General features: G+C 40.8%; 1 protein-coding gene across 3 annotated transcripts in view; it reads right to left on the bottom strand.

Annotated features, from left to right (window-relative positions):
• PLCG2 (phospholipase C gamma 2) overlaps window positions 1–17729 on the bottom strand; it is an 80652-nt gene that overhangs the window by 8594 nt on the left and 54329 nt on the right. For 2 of the 3 annotated variants that reach the window (XM_067540154.1, XM_067540153.1), the window contains exons 21-31: window positions 17317–17385; window positions 16060–16169; window positions 14707–14803; window positions 13547–13613; window positions 13113–13270; window positions 9951–10053; window positions 8411–8620; window positions 7085–7230; window positions 3926–4040; window positions 2198–2365; window positions 1184–1272 (exon numbers count right to left, since the gene is read on the bottom strand). In XM_067540154.1, the coding sequence (XP_067396255.1) occupies window positions 1184–1272; window positions 2198–2365; window positions 3926–4040; window positions 7085–7230; window positions 8411–8620; window positions 9951–10053; window positions 13113–13270; window positions 13547–13613; window positions 14707–14803; window positions 16060–16169; window positions 17317–17385 (1332 nt within the window). The remainder of the gene's footprint in view (window positions 1–1183; window positions 1273–2197; window positions 2366–3925; window positions 4041–7084; window positions 7231–8410; window positions 8621–9950; window positions 10054–13112; window positions 13271–13546; window positions 13614–14706; window positions 14804–16059; window positions 16170–17316; window positions 17386–17729) is intronic. The other variant, XM_067540155.1, reaches the window with a different exon arrangement.

The raw sequence follows: 17729 nt of genomic DNA, 5'->3' as shown, positions 1-17729 counted from the left end.
GGTGTCACAGGATTACATACAACCATTTCATAGGGAGTCTTATAAGACTGCTTTGCACTCAACTTGGAAAAGGGAGTTTCCCAGCTCTTCCAAAGCTACTGCTTCGCCTATTGAACTGAGCATGACTGTGAATGCAATATCTTCCATTTCAATGTCTATGTTGCTGCAGGACTAAATCCCACCAGAGACCCAATGACTTACTGTCGAGAAACACATCATGTTTTGCTGTAAGAAATGCAATGGCTAGATTCTGGTGTCAGATATAGCAGCATGTTTGGAGTCGCTTCATCAACTCCAATTGACTTACATCAACGTAAAAGCAGAAACAGTATTTTCTCCTCTGAAATTCACAGTATGTGGGAGATCACCTTGAGACCCTAGCATCTCACTTGTTTCACAGAGTGTCTATCAAGCCTGGAGAATTGTGGCTTGAGAATTTGGAAGGTGGAGAGAGTGCTGACTAGACAGACTGGCTCTGGTGTAAGGTCCTGCATGCAGCACTTTTAGGTATCAGTAATAATTGCATGTGGCTCACCCACCTGCCTGGCTGATTCTGTGACTGGAGATGGGTACACTTTTTTCCAAAAGGATTGTGTGCTCACAAAATTTTAGTGGTTCAAACCAATGTTCTGTGAAGGCAGGTATATCTGCACTGGGATCCAGTGCGGGGTCTCTGATTTTTATGAAATACTGGCAATTACTGTCTTTATTTTTGCTCTTTGGCAAAGCCTTCTGTTTTTTTCCAGGTTCTCTACAGAGAAAATATTCCTTCTCCAGCCTCCAGAATCATTCTGTCCTGACTATCTACTGCCATGGGAAGCTTCCATATTACTGAGTCTCACCTCCAAGAGGGGCATACAAGCTTGAGAAGGGCTCTTTCCTACTGCCGGAGAATTAAATTCTTGCAGGTTTCATTCCAATCCAGGAGGCCAGCAGCAATGCTGCTCCATGATCAGAACGATCTTAAAAAGAGTGAGACATCTCTCTGCCCAGACAGAAAGCAACTGAATTCAGGTTAATGAATACTCTGGAATTGGTGTGACAGTCTTTAGGGTCAGACAGTATCAGGCACAGGACAATGAGCTGAATTGTCCCCTCTTAGTTAACACAAAGAACTCACTGACACATGCCCTGGATATAGAGGAAGTGATGTGTAACACACAGGAAGTGGCTTTGCACTTACCAGAACTTGCTGCATTTCACAGTAAACCAGAAGAGAAGCCAGCTCTATATCTTCACTGTAACCATTTTTGAGAGGAACTGACCTAAACCCTGGGGAGAGGGGACACAGAGGTAATTAAAGGAGGAAGATCTGGTTGCAGTTGAGGGCAACCATGCATGGGACTGGGTGGATCCTTCCACTCTGCTCAGCTGCTCCATTCCTGGGAGCAGGCAGAGCTTTGAAATTTACAGGGAAGGCAGCAGACAGGGATGGGATGACATGAAATTTACCCACAGCTCTGCAAATCAGACCAGATCTGGAGAAATCAGAAATTAACTCAAGAGATGCCCACATATGGATGAGCTAAAAAAGCAAAGAACCCAAGATAGCAAAAGAATCTTAAGCAGTCATCTCTCCAGAACTCACTCTGGGCACACAATCACATTAATGAAATGGAGACCGTGGCAAAATGAACTAAATCACAGTAATCATTCCATAATCAAATCACTAGACGGTAGACACAAGCACTGCAGCATTGATACTGTTACCTCTCCAGAATAAACCAATAATTGGGTGTTGAAGAAGGTGGGAGAACATTGATCCTTTTTTCACATTTGGGCTTTCCTAATCCATGAGGTCAGATTTAAATCCATCAGTCTCAAACTAGTGGGTCCAAGAATGCCGGAGCTGCCTTTACTTCCCACTGTGAAACTGACCACACTGCAGTAGAAGATAGTTCCATACTGGTTTTCTCATTGCTGATACAGCTCGTTCTATTTAACTCTTTCCTCTTGCAGAAAGAATGAAAAAGAATCTGGTAGTGGGAGATTCATTTAAAAGATTATTTCCAACACAAATGATATCCTAGTTGAGAGTGACAATGTGGTATGTTCAGTTTAAAGGAGCTATCTCCCAAGGTGTGTGTCAACTGGACAAGCCTTTTACACCTAAGTTTTGAGATCATATGCTTGGTACTAACAGTTTTGAAGACCATACTTCTTACTTAACACTTTATGACATCCTGTTGATCTTTACCTGGTTTGATTCCTTTGATGGGAAAAGTGGCATGTGCTAAGAAGTTGGGGTCACTGAACATATCCTCCTCATAAACAATGAAGCACAGAAACGCTAAGTTAGGATCATAAATTTCAAATTTCACTTGCTCTGGACAGGGTGCCCACACTGGGTTAAGGCCATTGTCATCTGAAACAAAAGGAAAACTTTTGTGATATGACGCAATCATTTCCGTTAATGCACATACAAGTGTATACCTGAGGTCACGTGCTGGGATTATACATGAAAGTCTGAAATTTCCTATCCCACTTCTTTTAGTTTGCCTACTCAAGAAGTTTGTTTTTGTTTTTGTTTTTGTTTTTTTTTTTTTGGGGGGGGGGGGGAATCTATAAAGGAAAAAAAATCTAAATTTAAAAACATTTATTTATATAAACAAACCTCCCTATTTTTAAAAGGTGAATCTTTAAAAGGTGAAATACAAGGCCCAGGTCTGAGTTTAAAAACAGACGTTAGCACGAAATATACTACATAGCCAGATATGTCAAACATACGAAGTAGTCATTGGTGGAGTTTTGTGGGGTCATCTGCATGTGTTCTAGAGGCTGAAAATCTGGCTCTGAAGGTTGATCATCAACGCAAAACATACAGGTCAAAATACTCTTCTCTGGGGAACACTGTGATTCCCCTAATAGTGCCGCTCTCTACTCATTCCACACACAGATTTTCCATTGATATCTATGTCACAGAGTTCTACACTAAAAACAACCTCATCTGCCACAGAGAAGCAGCAGTGCCCCTAAAAATGCCAAATCAGGCACTAAAATAGGCAGCCAATCAGAAAGCTTAAAGTAAGAAAAATGGTGGGAAAGGACCCTCACATTTAAAATCTTTACCCTTGTTTGGCCTTTGGTGTAACTCTGGCCCACTCATGTACATTTATTAAATGAACCGTATTTGCACACACAGGCTCTTATCCAAAGCTCTCTGAGGTCAGTGGGAGTATTTCCTTGACTTTGTAGGGTTCTGGGTCAAGGCCATCACGCTCTGCATGCTCCATTGCTGTACTGCTGCCCTTCCTGTCCAAGGTATCTCCAAAGAAATTATCTATCTTTGAACCCAAACCTATGTGGGACAGTCCCAGGACCTTAGAATCTTGCAGTTTGGAGTGCACCTTCAGAAACTGACTAGCATCTTCAGAGAGACAAGGTGGGTGAGGTAATATTTTTTATTGGATCAACTTCTGTTGGTGAGAGAGAGAAGCTTTTGAACTACATAGAGCTCTGAAAACTTCATACAGCATCTTCAGAGACACTTTCGACTTATCGAGCAATTTAAAAATATGGAAATTATAATAGCCAGAAACGTAACAGAAATGCAGCTTATTATGAACCTAACATGGTTTATTGATTTGATTTAGTTGGGGTTGGTCCTGCTTTGAGCAGGGGGTTGGACTAGATGACCTACTGAGGTCCCTTCCAACCCTCACCTTCTAGGTTTCTAACACTTGCATGTTTCTCTGCCTGAATCTGACACACAGTGAAGGTTCTAAAATTAATTGGTTCTGAAGCAAGCACTAGAGTACTAATACATGAATCATCAGTTAAGAGCAATAAAGTCACCTCATCCTTCCAGTATATGATGTTGGTAAATTATACAGATATCACGCACGATGAACATCCTCTACCAATGTTATTTAGTGCCCTGGAAGTATAACTGCACTCCCACCCAAAAGTTTGTGCAGATACTCACTCACAACAGTTGTCTTGAATTTGCTATTATCACATTCGGCTCCACAAATTTCCACCTCTACAAACGGACAGGCAATGCTTCTGCCAGGTTTAGGCAGATGGCGAGCGCCTAAAACCTATAAAGGGACAATCGGTTATACCACTATTTCAAAAAGAAACTTGACAACGTAATTTATGTACCGTTAGTGGTCTCCAGAACTATTAAACTGTGCCACTGAAAAAAGCCAACTCTTTTCTTATCTAATAGTCCTTAAGAAAGCACACATGTATGCACTCTCTCTCTCTCTCTATATATATATATACACACATATACATATGTATTATTTTACAAACACACACATTAGCATTACTGGCACAGGTAACAACACTTATAGTTAAGGCTGTCCTACACTTTCCATTGTAAAACCATGTTTTCAGTGGCTTGTAACATTGCATAACTCCAAACTTAAACCATTCAAGCTGAAATGTTCCATGCTGAGTTTCTGCCTCAGGCTGATGGGGAGGGGTTGCGTGTTTGTTTTTAATATTCAGCTAAAATGATTCAGGCATTTCCAAGCTGAGATATGGGGAAAATATGATGTTTTCTCTATGTTTAAAAAAAAAAACCCTCTTATAATCATTTCATTAAGGCACTCTAGCACCTCCATGCTTTGGAGCAGGGACTTGAAATTTGGCCAGGGGTTTCCCCTGGTGTCAGGGAGGTGCCCATTGACACTCCTGTGAAAATATTCCCAAATTTGGCCAAGTTATAAGCCTCTGAAAAAAATCACACATGCTCAGAAGAGACTTGTGAAAGTTTAGCAGCTAAATCCTCCAGTGATTCTGTCTGTATTGGGTATGCTCCATCCCCTCACAGCTCCTATGTGCCAACCAGACTGTACGTGTGCCCTCCCTACAGAGGGTAAGAGGTCGCAAGGGGGCTGAGCAGGACTTTGCTTTCAGTTGCTCCTCCAGCTACTGAAGGAACCCAACACAGACACTGAGAGCAGAGAGACGGTCCCTCCTGCGCTCTCAATGTTCCCCTACAGGCTTCCAGGCATTATGGAGTAGATGGAGGAAGTTGCATGACTCAGAGGCAGAGGAGTGAAAAATGGACAAGGGGAAAGAGATGGCGGAGGGTGGACGTTGTTCTGGGAATGAGTCAGGATCTGAAGCCAAGGAGGCTGCTGTCAGTAGCATGCCTGCCTCCTTTGTTACAGACATGGGAAGGAATGAGGCGGGGGATTGCCAGAAGTGAAAGGAGGATCTCAAGGTTAAGGAAACTGAGCGCCACCCCTCGCTAACTGGATTCTTTACCTGCCTGCGTCACTGAATGCCTACATGATGCTAAGCAAGTCAAAAATCATCACAGCTGGCCGCTAATCGTGTGTGTTTTATTTTCTGCATGCCCAGCATGAGACACCTGATCTGATTTGCAAAAGTGCTGAGTGCTCGTGACTGCCACTTTAGTTGATTGTAGCTGTGCTATGGACATATGAAGTGCCATAAAAATGCGAAATATTCTGAAAAAATCAGGCCCTAGATGTCCCAAGATTGACACCCAACTCAGTGGACCCTTTTTGACAAATGTTGACCTTAATCGCTCTGTGCCTCAGTTTCCCTACCTAATTTCACAGGGGAATTGAGAGGATAAATTCATTCATTCATGTTTGTGGAGCACTCAGATACTATGGTGAGAGAACCTAGAAATACCCATAAGGAAATTAATAATTCTGTATTCAGTATAGGGTTTGTGGTAAATACGGCCTGGGGCCACATACTGAACGAAGAAGGGAAAATGAATATTGAATACCTACTCATTTACGGAATGAGGTGGGATCTTGTGGAAAACATAGTATGTGACTATATAATTAAAGACTGTACCACAATGTTTACACACCAGGGAGCTGAATTAAGAGTTGCACAGGTAAACTTAATTCTGGTATTTCCTGATTTTGGTAGGCTTGACTTTGCAACATGAACATCTTTCAAGGTAGATTTTTTTGGATGCAATATACAGATACACACACAGCCCCTTTTATATCTTTCTCTCTCACTTGTTCATAGGCATTCAAGAGTCTGGGGCAAATTTTCAGCCCAATTTTAAAGGGGACCTCCATTCTTGCAAGTATGAATAATTGCAGGTGTAATCTGGCATGAACAGATTTGTACCCACAGTTTGCACATACTGGTCAATGAATGCACTTGTAAATCAATGATAAACATCTAAGTGACCTAAATCATAAACATAAATAATTATGGGTGCAAAAATGCGTCCTTAAAAATGAAGGACAGTGACTGAAAAATTCACCTCTGCGCGCGCGCGCACACACACACACACACACACACACACACACACACACACACACAGAGCATACAAAAGAAGCCTCACTCCCGCTGCCACAGTTCCACTCTCAAGATGACCCGATAACAGTGAGGTTCTGTACTCTTAACCCTTGTTACAATTTTTTAAAAGCATTTGTTCTTTTGCTTTACTTTCACAGCGAACGTCTGAATCCAAACGGCAGTGAGAAGTGGTTACAATGTGTTTGTTCCTTACCATCATTTCTCATAAAACACATGCTATTTTGGAAGACATCTCTCTTACTGAATAGCAGCTCAGAACACAAACAAGTTCAATTTACAGTTGATGCCAGAACCCACTGTAATGTAATTTTCAAACAATAAACACTTTCTCTTCGTGAAAAATGAGATTCTGACATGATGGAGTATAGCAAAATAGCTGCATTTTCCCCTATTGTGTTAAAGATAACTTTTTTCTAGCTTAGTTGCTTTTTTTCTTTTTTTTCATTATAAAAACCTATTTCTGTCAAATTGGAAACCTCTGAACTAATAAATCTGTTGCTAACCAGTCCCTAATTGGATCTGTCTAATGAGAACTAAGGTGAAGTTCAATGTAAGTTGATTTGATTTTTAATACTCACCATATAAATTCCATTTTTTCTGCTCTATAATGTGAACTTAATTGACATGACAGAGAGAAACATATTTTATTTCAGAGAAGATGGCAGAATTAGTTTTATTCTTAAACACTGACATTTAAATAAAGTATATTTTGGCAATTTGTCACAGCTCTTGCTCTGCTAATATAATAGTTTTATTTTTAGTCATATAGACATTTACTGCTTGTAAGAATATATTTACAAAAGAAAAGATTTACCCTCACTGTCAAAATCATCTGCAATTTCCTCTTCGATTCATTTGGCATTGGGTCATAGTCCTCATTTCGCATGCATTCTGGCTGCAGAATGTATCCAGTCCGTCCATTAAGTGAAAACAAGGCATGGTTTATTTGCATGTATTTATCTAGGGAGAGAATGAAATAGCCATGACAGTAGAGTTCCCTATTTTATTAAATCCAAAAGGATGACAAAGTATCAGTTTGATGGCTTCTTAGTGCCATTCCCATTGGTTGCCACTTTCACCAACAAAAAAACTAGGTGATGACTAATAATAATAATTGAAATTGATTGTCCCTGGTCCACTGATTAGAAATCTGAAAGACAGGCTTGCATTCACACTCAACTTCATATCAAAGCCAAGAGAAAATACTGGCAAACGAGTAATGTTGTGAATTTTCAATTCAAACGCATTTTCATTTGTCTGTGCTCAAATACAAGTTGATATTTAGAGCTGTGCAGAAGGAAGAAGCTTCTTTCACAAAACATTTTGAGGTTTTAAAAGGAACAAAAACTGAACATTTCAAAATTCCCCACAAAGGAAAATTCTGGATTTTTTTTCCAGGTTGATGAAAACATTTCATTTTGACAAAAATTGAAATATTTTATTTAGATTCTGCCTTGTTAAAAAATTGTTTATCGTCATACAAAATTAAGAATCAAAATGAAAAGTGATCTCAAAATGAAAACTCTACACATTTCATATCCAAAAATGTTGAAACAGGAAATGAAATTCTGGTGCAACTGACATGATTTCAGGAAATGCTTCCATTTGAATGGAATTGCATGCTCTGATGGAATGGGGTTCCACCAAAGTTTTTCCAACGAGCTCTTCTATTATCTCTTGATCACTACATGGAATTACTCAGTTAATACAATTCTGTAAAATGTGATGTAGGAGGGTCTGATCCTCAGCTAGTGTTAATCAGAGTCACTACTGACAGTGGAGCTATGCTGATTTACACCAGCTGATGTTGGGGCCGTACATGCCCGGTCCAACACCTATTAAAGTTAAGAGATAGACTCCTGTGAAATCCTGTGGATTTCGAGGGAGTTGGATCAGGTCCCACAAGTGAACTTTGCAGGGTGTATGGGGATTAATTTTCTGGGATCTGCCCTAGTAGCCAACCCACAGAGTCACAAGCAAATAACTCTTAGTTTCAATCCTCTCAGGCTCTCACATTCCTTCTTCCCTTTAGCAAGGACAACCACAGTAACCAAGGTGGTGAAGGGACTAGAGGGGGAACCTGTTAATGGTCACTGGAAAAAATGAAAGACAATTAAGATCTTCTTTAAGACAGTGTTACCTGGGGTCTGGAAATTAAGAGCGACCATCTGGGCGCCACAAAGCCAGAGGCGAAGCGGGTCATAATTGGATGAGTCAACCCTCTGTCCTTTAGGGTAAACCCGGGTCAGTCCCTTTTGGTTGTATTTCAACAGCTCACCAGGCTTCTGCTTGAGAACACTTTCAGCCTTGGTTTCCACAAAAGAACGGATTTCTCTGAAATCAGGATTTTCTACGCAGGGGTGCGGAGGGGCAGGAAGTAAAAAAAGAAAAAAGAAACCACCATTTATTCTTCATTTCCACTGTAGCCTTGCTTTACCTTGTCCTCATCCTTTAACAGAACAATTGACTGCTTATTCATGCACACATTGCAAATTGGCTGAACATCAAGCCTGAAAATTAAAATAACCTGTCTGCCTGACAAGTCCCCTAATCGCTCACTGCGGTGGGACTGGATGAAGGCTATAGTGTTGTTCTCATCCCATCACTGCTAACAATGCTCCTTTGAGCACCACAGCCCATCTTTAAATAAGACATCCTTTCCGTGTGTAAGTGGGGGAATGGAGGGCAGGCCACAGTTAACAATGCCTCAAACAATGACTGCAATTATAATGTCTATCTACATTGATAGCTTACTGCAAGCATTTGCAAATAATCTTAAGCAGGAAGGGGCTATTTGTTGGCTACTCCATGGCACAAACTCAGCAAGTAATCAATTTCAGCATCAATCCAGGAATCTCTACTTGATATTGTGCGTAATTCTCATTTACACCAAGACATCTTCCTATCACTCCGGTACCTTCAAGGGGCCTTATTGTAAATGACAATCAGGCTCTTGCAGTAAAATATTACATAATGTAGAGCAAATCTGTTTTAAGATTTTATTTCCGCAAATCACAAAAGCATTCATCCCGAGCTTTTTCTCATCTCTTAAAACAAAAGAAGCCAAGTGCACATTGATTTCTGGTGAGCTTCATTACTAGTGTTATACTGGAAGGGTGGCTTGGATAGGCCAGATGGAAATTTGCCACAGCACCAAAGCATATCTTCTCCTATATCTTCCATCATGAGGGACAATGTCACATCCCCACCCCAACAACAGGCAGCATAGCTTCCCACCCCTTGTCACTGTCATTTTATTAACTTCAGAAATGCAGCACTATGGAGAAGGAAAACCTGAATAAATCATTTTCAAGTTCTTCTAGTCTCCTCAGAGCTTTTCCTCCTCCTCCTCCTTAATGATCTCTTCTCTCTCTCATTTCAGTAATTTGTTCCACATTTAGTCCCACACTTGAGCCTTGAGAGGTTGAGATGTATGCTCAAAACAAATCTGATAGCTCACCAGAATTTACCTGACATTTTATAATTTGAGTACTGTAAAACTCCCTCCAGTGTACACCACCAATTTGCCACTGAAGGAAGCCCTTGCATGCATGAGGCTGAGCTGTCCCAGTGCAGAAAGGAGGTATTTTATTTTCAATTCTAAAATTTCAGCTAATGTTTCTTTGAACAGGATTAGCATGCAAGCCGGCAAGGTAAAATGTATTATTAAAAAAAATCACCTAAATTGTCCTTGGATTTGCTTGTAGGTTTGCAGTAGATTACCAAATCAGATAATTCAATGGCAATTAATTGATTCTTTTCCCAGTACTTCCTCCTATTCTCCTGTGTAAGATTTAAAAAATATTTTTAGATTGCACATAGGTAAAACGTTATGGCACAAATAAATTAGGATGTATTCTAAAGAGATGATGATGATGATGTTAAAACATTCCCTGCTCCCTGATTCCATATTTAACACTTCACAAACCTACTTGGATGTGATACATATTTAGGGCTTCTGTTTTTCAGGGTTTATTAATATAATGTTGGGTGTTTGTTTTTAGCAATTTTTGAGTTTTACGTAGATGTCCAATAACGGGGGGTTTTCAGGTCTTTTATATTGTAATGAATAATGTATAAAACCAGAGGACCTATACACATTTAAGCCCCAATTCAAGAAAGTAGTTAAGCATGTGCTTAAAGCCCAGATTTGTAAAAGCATTTAACCGCTGCTGCACTAAATCATCTAATAGAGTTAGCCGTTTAAGTCTCATTTTCAGAAGGAATTTAGGCACTTAGAAGCCAAAATCCCATTGACAGTCAATAAGATTTTGGCTCCTAAGTACCTAAATTACTTTTCAAAATGAGATTGAGGCATTGCAAAGTTGAGTGTAGCAATGCCTCAATCCCTTTAAAAATCAGGGCCTAATTGCTTTCCTGAATCAGAATCACATAAAGAAGCCTGGCAGCTGAATTACTGTTTTTATGTAGATCCATATCAATCTAGCTAAGTTCTTGACTCAACACTTCATGTAAATGCACAGACAAAAAATGCAAAGCATAATGAAGTTTCTCTCCACTAATTTATGATCTCGATCAGGATTAAATATCTCTTGTGACTCCCACAAGACTGAATTCCAGCTGCCTCCAAATGCAAAGCACACTGTTTCAGCAGTTCACTTTTTGCAAAGCAAGCCAGCATTTCCAGCAATGAAAAATAATTTATGATCAAACAGGCATTATTATTGAAAAGCCCATAATCTACTGCAACGCTAGATGGTTTACATTTTTGGTGCTGTGGGAGCTGAATGAGGATACCTGCAACCCATTCAAATGGGATTGGGGAAGCCACGCTGCTCCTCACTTTGGCAGGCAGCAGCTGTTCATGGCCATTGCTGATGGAGATTAGAAGCCATTGAAGTCAATGAGAGCCTGCATCAAGGGAAGGTAGAATTTGGCAGGAGGTGGTCAAAATTACAAAAAGATACAAGAAGTGATTGCAGGATAGGAGGTGTAAATGGAGACATACTGAACAGTTCCTAGCTTCAGTACAAAAAGCAGAAAATAAGAAATCTCCAAAAGAAATTCTCACAACAGCAGGAGGAGGAAGGAAAACAGGAGCTGCAGAGACGCGTTTTTCCAGAAGCAGTCATCAGACCAGAGAGCGTGTGCTGTGGTCTAAGAAAAGCAAAGAGGAATTTAGGATTATGAATTGACATAGCCTTGGAGAAGTGCAGATATAAACTATTACCTCTTTGTAATAAGATGTTCCACTGTAGTGGGTCATTGTGTAACAGACATCCAAGCTTCAGAAAGCAATGCTTTCACTAGCAAAAGGAGCATTTCCAGGTATGCTCTTTCTTAGAAGGACACTTCTAAAGATAGCTCACCAGGAATGAATATCAACAGGAGCAGACTATTTCTGGGGACGTGGTTAGTGCCGATTAAAAAAGGAATGACCGAGTGGATAAAGCCCCAAGCTGAAGTCTCATAGCTTCACTACTTATGTGTGACACACACAGCCCAAACTCATATTGATAAAACCTTTATATCACATCATACCATTATGTTGTCCCTCTTGTACATCTCATCCCCCTCAAAGCATGTTCACCTCAAGGCCGTCTACTCCATGAGCTTTAAAGTGGTAATAGAGGGACAAAGCATGACTCTCCCCACTGGCAGGAGAGGGTTTCAGAGGACTTTTGAACTGCAGAGCTGTTAAGTACCCCTCTGACTGTGAAAGGGGGAGAAAGCTGACAAACCCTTAAAGGGCAGCTGATACATCATGAAAAATATTCTATTAAGAGACATTTCTACTGAATCATGTTTTCCTTTCCCTCATTTTTATTACTAAGCTAATGCCACAGGCATGAAAACAGGGTCCTTCTTTCATAACAGTTCAACAGCTCCTGCTGCTTCATCCCCAGCTGAAGTTACAATCCTCTGCTTGTGACATCAAGTATGTTTGCTGTAGATACAATTCTGTTGACATAAAGCAGAGAATTAAGACTTCAGATGAGGGATAAGCAGCAGGTGCGGATGAGATGTTAAGAAACACAGATGATTTTGTCATTCAAATCAGACAAGTAATCATAAAAAGAGAGGAAGAGGAAGGCAGAAAACAGGATATCTAAGTAAAGTTGCCCCTTCAGGTATTCTCTGTCAGGCTTTTTAAATACCAGAAAGATAAAGGGTAGAGGAAAGAAAAAGAGAACACCCAAATGTAAGGGTTAAGGAGTCGCAAAGGCAGGCTCTGCAGAACGTCCTGTCCTTGTCCCGCTGAAATGACACTGACGCCTTGAGGATGGAGAACCTGAAGTGGGGGAAAATCTTTAGGTTGTTCTGAGAGATGTGGAAAACACCCAGTGAAGAGAGGATTATGAAGGGGAGTTTAGGCACAGCTCAGAAAGCACATGCATTAGTGGATTTGCTACTCATGATCGTATACTTTTTGAGCTTGATTCTCCACTGCCTTGCAGGAGGCATGCCATCACTGTAATTCTTTAGTATTTCCTATCTGCTTGGCATAGATGCATGCAACAACACAAGGTATAAGGCACAAGAGACGCTTTCAAGCTATCAACTTGACAGAGAACTCTGCCGAGAGTTAAAACTCTCTTTGATGGGTGGTGCTCTGCAAACTATCCCAATGGGCCTGAAAGTTTAGGAAACAAGGCCCAAATTAGCAAAGTGCCTCGTTATAAGCATGTAAATAGTCCCTTTGAAGTCACACTGCTGAACCAACTCCTATACAATAAATATGCAAGAGGGATCATGGGTTCAGATTTTAGTGAGGCTCGGGGAACTTACAGGTGGTTCTCAGATGGCTGAAGACTCATTATTTCCTAATTTTATAACTATCCATTGCAAAACAAAACAAACATTTTCTTTTCTATTGGTACCTCTTCTGCAGTTTTCCATGTGATTTCCCTGATGCTTTGGTACCATTCAAACATCTCTTCCACTGTATCAGTTGCGAATTCTACAGGAGGATCCTCTGGATTCTTGGGTTCCAGGATGAAGACAAAAGCCTTGTCATGCTTCCCTTGAGGCATTTTCACTATTGGACAGCACAATAACAACAGAGACTTACACTAGACTCTATCAACATTTTTAGTCTTACTGAATGCTGTTCGGTTGGTTGGTTCAATGTAGCAGCCAACCATACAGGTTTCCACTATGATAAATTCTCTTATCAGGCTGAATAGACAGCATCATGAGGCTGCACTATAGACCACATAAGGAAGTTTCACAAATTCTTCCTGCTCAAGGGAGAACAGCCCTAATAACCTAGGAAAACCTAGGAATCCTGCTACAAGCTCCAGAGGCTACGTACCAACATTGTAAGTATTGAGGACCAGTATGCCACGACACAGAGATCCTAAAGGGTTGTCCTCAATAATCTGCGAAGAAACAATGGGTTTAATTTGACTCGCTTACTCTTTTCCGTTTTAATGAGTTGTCACAGGATGCATAACAAAAATGAAGCACAAAGCAAACCACTGATACCTGCCCGCAATTTCACTGAATAGTTGCCAGTGGCACTGTTTAAAAAACACATTTTTAGTGCGAGAATCTCTCATTACAGATGAAAGATGACTAGTGAGGTTGGGAATAACTTGTTCATCTGTGGGTCTTCAGCTCAACCAATTCACTGTTTTCCAACTTGCAAACTTTTGCCACTTGAATTCAGAAATAATATTACATTATATTAATCGATTTTGTTTAAAACTGTGAAATTGTGAGGCCAAAGCAACTGCCCTGGTGTAATTGCTCATTTTTTAAGCTTCCCTTTACAATACCAGAAAGACCAACGTGTTCATATACATTTCCCCACATACATCCCAAAGGCAACATGGATCTGAAGGTTCAGTGACCATTTTATTTTAAAAACCCAAAAGGATTCATGCAATTAAATAACTGCCTACTCAGACTTTTGCTTTCCTTTGTTAAATTAAATTGCTCTTTGTCCAAGACTCTGAAACAGATTTTCACACACTTTTGGCAGGCCCAACTGGCTCAGTTGCGTACAAACACTGGGTAACAGGGTGTGAAAAAGCTAATTAGATGCACTTGTGCACCCCGTTTTCCCATTTGCAAAAACCACTGCAGTAACTATGTAAGCAAGCTAGGGGTATATGTGGGGTACATAATTGTTCCACACATCTATCTGAAAATCTGACCATGCATGCTCATCTTGAGCCTGCAGGAAATTGCTATGGCCTCGTCATAACCCACCCAGTGAACAATTCTTCCCAAATACGGTTCCATAATGGAAACCCTGCAAAACGTCACTAGTGGCATCAAGGACAGAAGAGAATTGTGCCTGCAACAGCCCCAAGGACAGCGAACACGGCCTGTAATTTTCTACTCCATGCTAAGGCTGCATCATGCACAACATATCGTTATAATCCCAGGAATGAGAGAAACTGGCTCAGTATACACAGGCGCGCGTCATGCTAATGGAAGACATCAGCTAAACCCTGAACTCCTCACCTGGCTTTCAAGGTCTGCAGAATTAACAATTGACATGTCTTCAACGTAATTAGATGGAAAATAGTGTTGGACTTTTTCTCCATAGTCTCCTTGCCACCTGAAATTAAAAGAAGAGACAACTGAAGACCTTCAAACACAGACCATTAATTAAGCAATGATCCTCAAGAAATGGGACATTAATACCCAAGACCAGTTTGCTAGTTGGCTATTGCCAAAATCAAAGAGATGAAGTAGCTAAAAGCTCTAACAAAGAGATCATTAACTGTGGTAACAGGTGATTTCAAAGGGATTGCAGCTATTGCAAACTGCAGTTAATGACTTAAGAGGCTTCCCCTCCAGCACTAAACATTATTACGTGGTTGATTGCCTTGTGGAAACAACTAGAGGACATTAAAAAAAACCGAGAGTCCTATGTATTCCATTCAGTTTATAAACCAGCTAGGAAATAAAATCACTTGTGGGAGGAGACTCAGAGGATGGAGATAATCTAAAAGCATTTTTGTTTTCAAGGGGCGTTGTGCAAAGCAGAGAAGGGATGTTACATTGTTGGTACAGGGTTAACTTCTGCAGGGTTTTCAGGGGGGATGTAAATGGGGAGAGGGAAGAGGCAAGACACTGGGGATAAGGAGGCTGTACCAAGCACAGGCTGAAGGTGCAGATAGGAGAGTGGGAGAAGGCAGTGAAGGGAGTGCTGAGGCTGCAATAAAAGGTGATCATCAAAAGAATGTGGGCAGCAGCAAAAAATCAAGCCATGCCATACTTCAAACCACCACTGCTAGCCGATCCAGAGAGCAGCACTGGCTTCCTACAGATCAAAGGTTTTACTGTTCCCAGTGGAATATTTTTCTCCTGTCCATTTCTCTACAAAGAAACCCCTTTCCCTCGAGGGATAGCAACGCCACTACCTAGGGACAGATGAGACTCCTTTCAGATATCCATCAACCCCACTACAGGCTCGTCCACAATGCAGTTACCAAGCAATGCAAGTCACTCCCTCCTGATAAAGGCAGTGATCTCTGCCCCTGCCAGCCCAGACAGCAAAAGACTGGACCTAGAACTCAATTCTGGATGCCACATAGCAGTAGAGAGTCACTCCTCTCGAAAGCTCTTTGATGGTTACCAAACACCTTACACTGCTTCTCATTGACAAGCCAGACAGGAAGAACGTGTGTCAAGGGGGGGAAGCTGAGAAAAGTAAAAGGGGATTTTCTCTCTTCATCGGCTTTGTGGTTGTATAAAGACAAGGCTCAGGAACAGCAGCAGAGTCAGAAGCAGAGATTTTAAGAGGCGCTGCACAAAGCTGAATTCGTTTCCCCCTCGCATGCAGCTCTTCTACAAGGAAACACTCCTTACCAGCCTCCCGTTTCCTTTGTGACGTTATGAATTAGGGCCCCTCTGCAGAAGCTCAGTTCATCACTTCTTTTAGCTTTATAGTCATATATGGCTTTCACTGTTCTCTGAGGCTTTCAAAGACACAAAAAAGGGGGTCAGAGAATGGGACAGGTCACAAAATTATCAATAAATCCATCTCAGAAGAAAAAAAAAATGACATCTCTTTTTCTTTATTACGCTTGGTAAGCTCACCTCTAAGGTTCCAGAGTGACATCTACTGGCGTACGGGAGCGGCACTGTTTAACCAGTATTTTTCAAACACCAGCCATTGCTACACTAAAGAGTATTTTCTTTGTGGGTGCTGCACCATGGTTATGCAACACAGAGAACAGTGAGTTATCATCCCTGCTTACACACACCCCAGATACAATCTGAGCCTCAAGGGTTGGATGCAGGCTCTCTCTCAGGGTTTACATCCACCATAACATCCCCTTGAAAACCTCATCAACAATGCTACAGAATACATTTCCTCTAGGAAACCCAAATTTCTATCAGGACAAGCAATTTCCTTATCTTGAATTTACTTCCACTGAATTCTTTCACGGTAATACAAAATCATTAGTCACGGAGACAAGAGCTGAATGTGCATTTACAGCCTAAATGGCATTTGTGAGAATTACAGCTAAATACATATTTACCATGCCATTTGTTTTAAATGGTAAACAAATGCATATTCAAAAAAGGCAGAATAAAAGTGATTTAAAAAATTCACTGCTGTATAAAAAGTGTGCAAGACTGTCCACCTTTCTATGCATGCAAAACCTTGATTTGCAAGTATAACCATGATTACTGTGTGCATAAATGTAGGTGTAAAATTGCACACATATTTTTGGATTTGTATGTGGGGTTTTATTTGCATGCAGTTTTGGCCTTTTCGAGTTGAATTTTCAGTTGGGCCCCTAAGTTTCCAGGCACATCCACACAAACATGCCTGCAAAATCAGGATCAGCTATCCATAGTGAGTAGCTAGGTGCCCGATTTCACATCTGCATGAGTAAATACCAGGTTTGTACGTAGAAAATGTGCAGCTGTAATTTTGGAGGATGGGCTGAAAAATTACACCCTTCTAGCATTTTTACCTCCCCCCACAAGCCACATTAATACTTTCAATCACACTTTTCAATATTTGTAACAGGAAAATCAACACAAATGTTCTGAAATCTTGTCAGGCACCTACAGGAAAGTTTAGTTTGAAAAATCACTTGAACATAAACATACCACTGATGGGGTTATTTCGTTAGGCTCCACATACATCTTGACATCATAGAGCGAATTAATATCTTTCTCCTAAAATGGGGAAGAAAAAACAGAGTTATATTTTAAATCTACAACAGGACTGTTTCTAGCAGAGCAAGGGACCCTTATGTGCTGCTACAATAGCAATTCAAAAGGTGTGGGGTTGACCAGAGCTGGTAACCCAGATGCCTGTGATATGCCCATTTCTATCACGAACTCACTGTGTAGCCTTGGGAAAAGTCATTTAACCTGCTTGTGCCTATTTTGGCTCAAACAGCATAATGACCATAAGACCTCAGAGAAGTGTCACTTAATTCCTTAAATGCTTGTGAAGAACTTTGAGAGGCTGAGTGCAATTATTATGTGGAACTGACAAAACTAGCATCTGCAATTAA

Source organism: Emydura macquarii, unplaced genomic scaffold (genome assembly GCF_026122565.2).
Source record: "Emydura macquarii macquarii isolate MOO-44397 ecotype Brisbane River unplaced genomic scaffold, CSIRO-AGI_Emac_v2 contig_561, whole genome shotgun sequence".
In the NCBI taxonomy this organism is placed as follows: domain Eukaryota; kingdom Metazoa; phylum Chordata; order Testudines; family Chelidae; genus Emydura; species Emydura macquarii.
The sequence above is the reverse complement of the archived record's forward strand: the minus strand, read 5'-3'. Positions and strand labels throughout refer to the sequence as shown.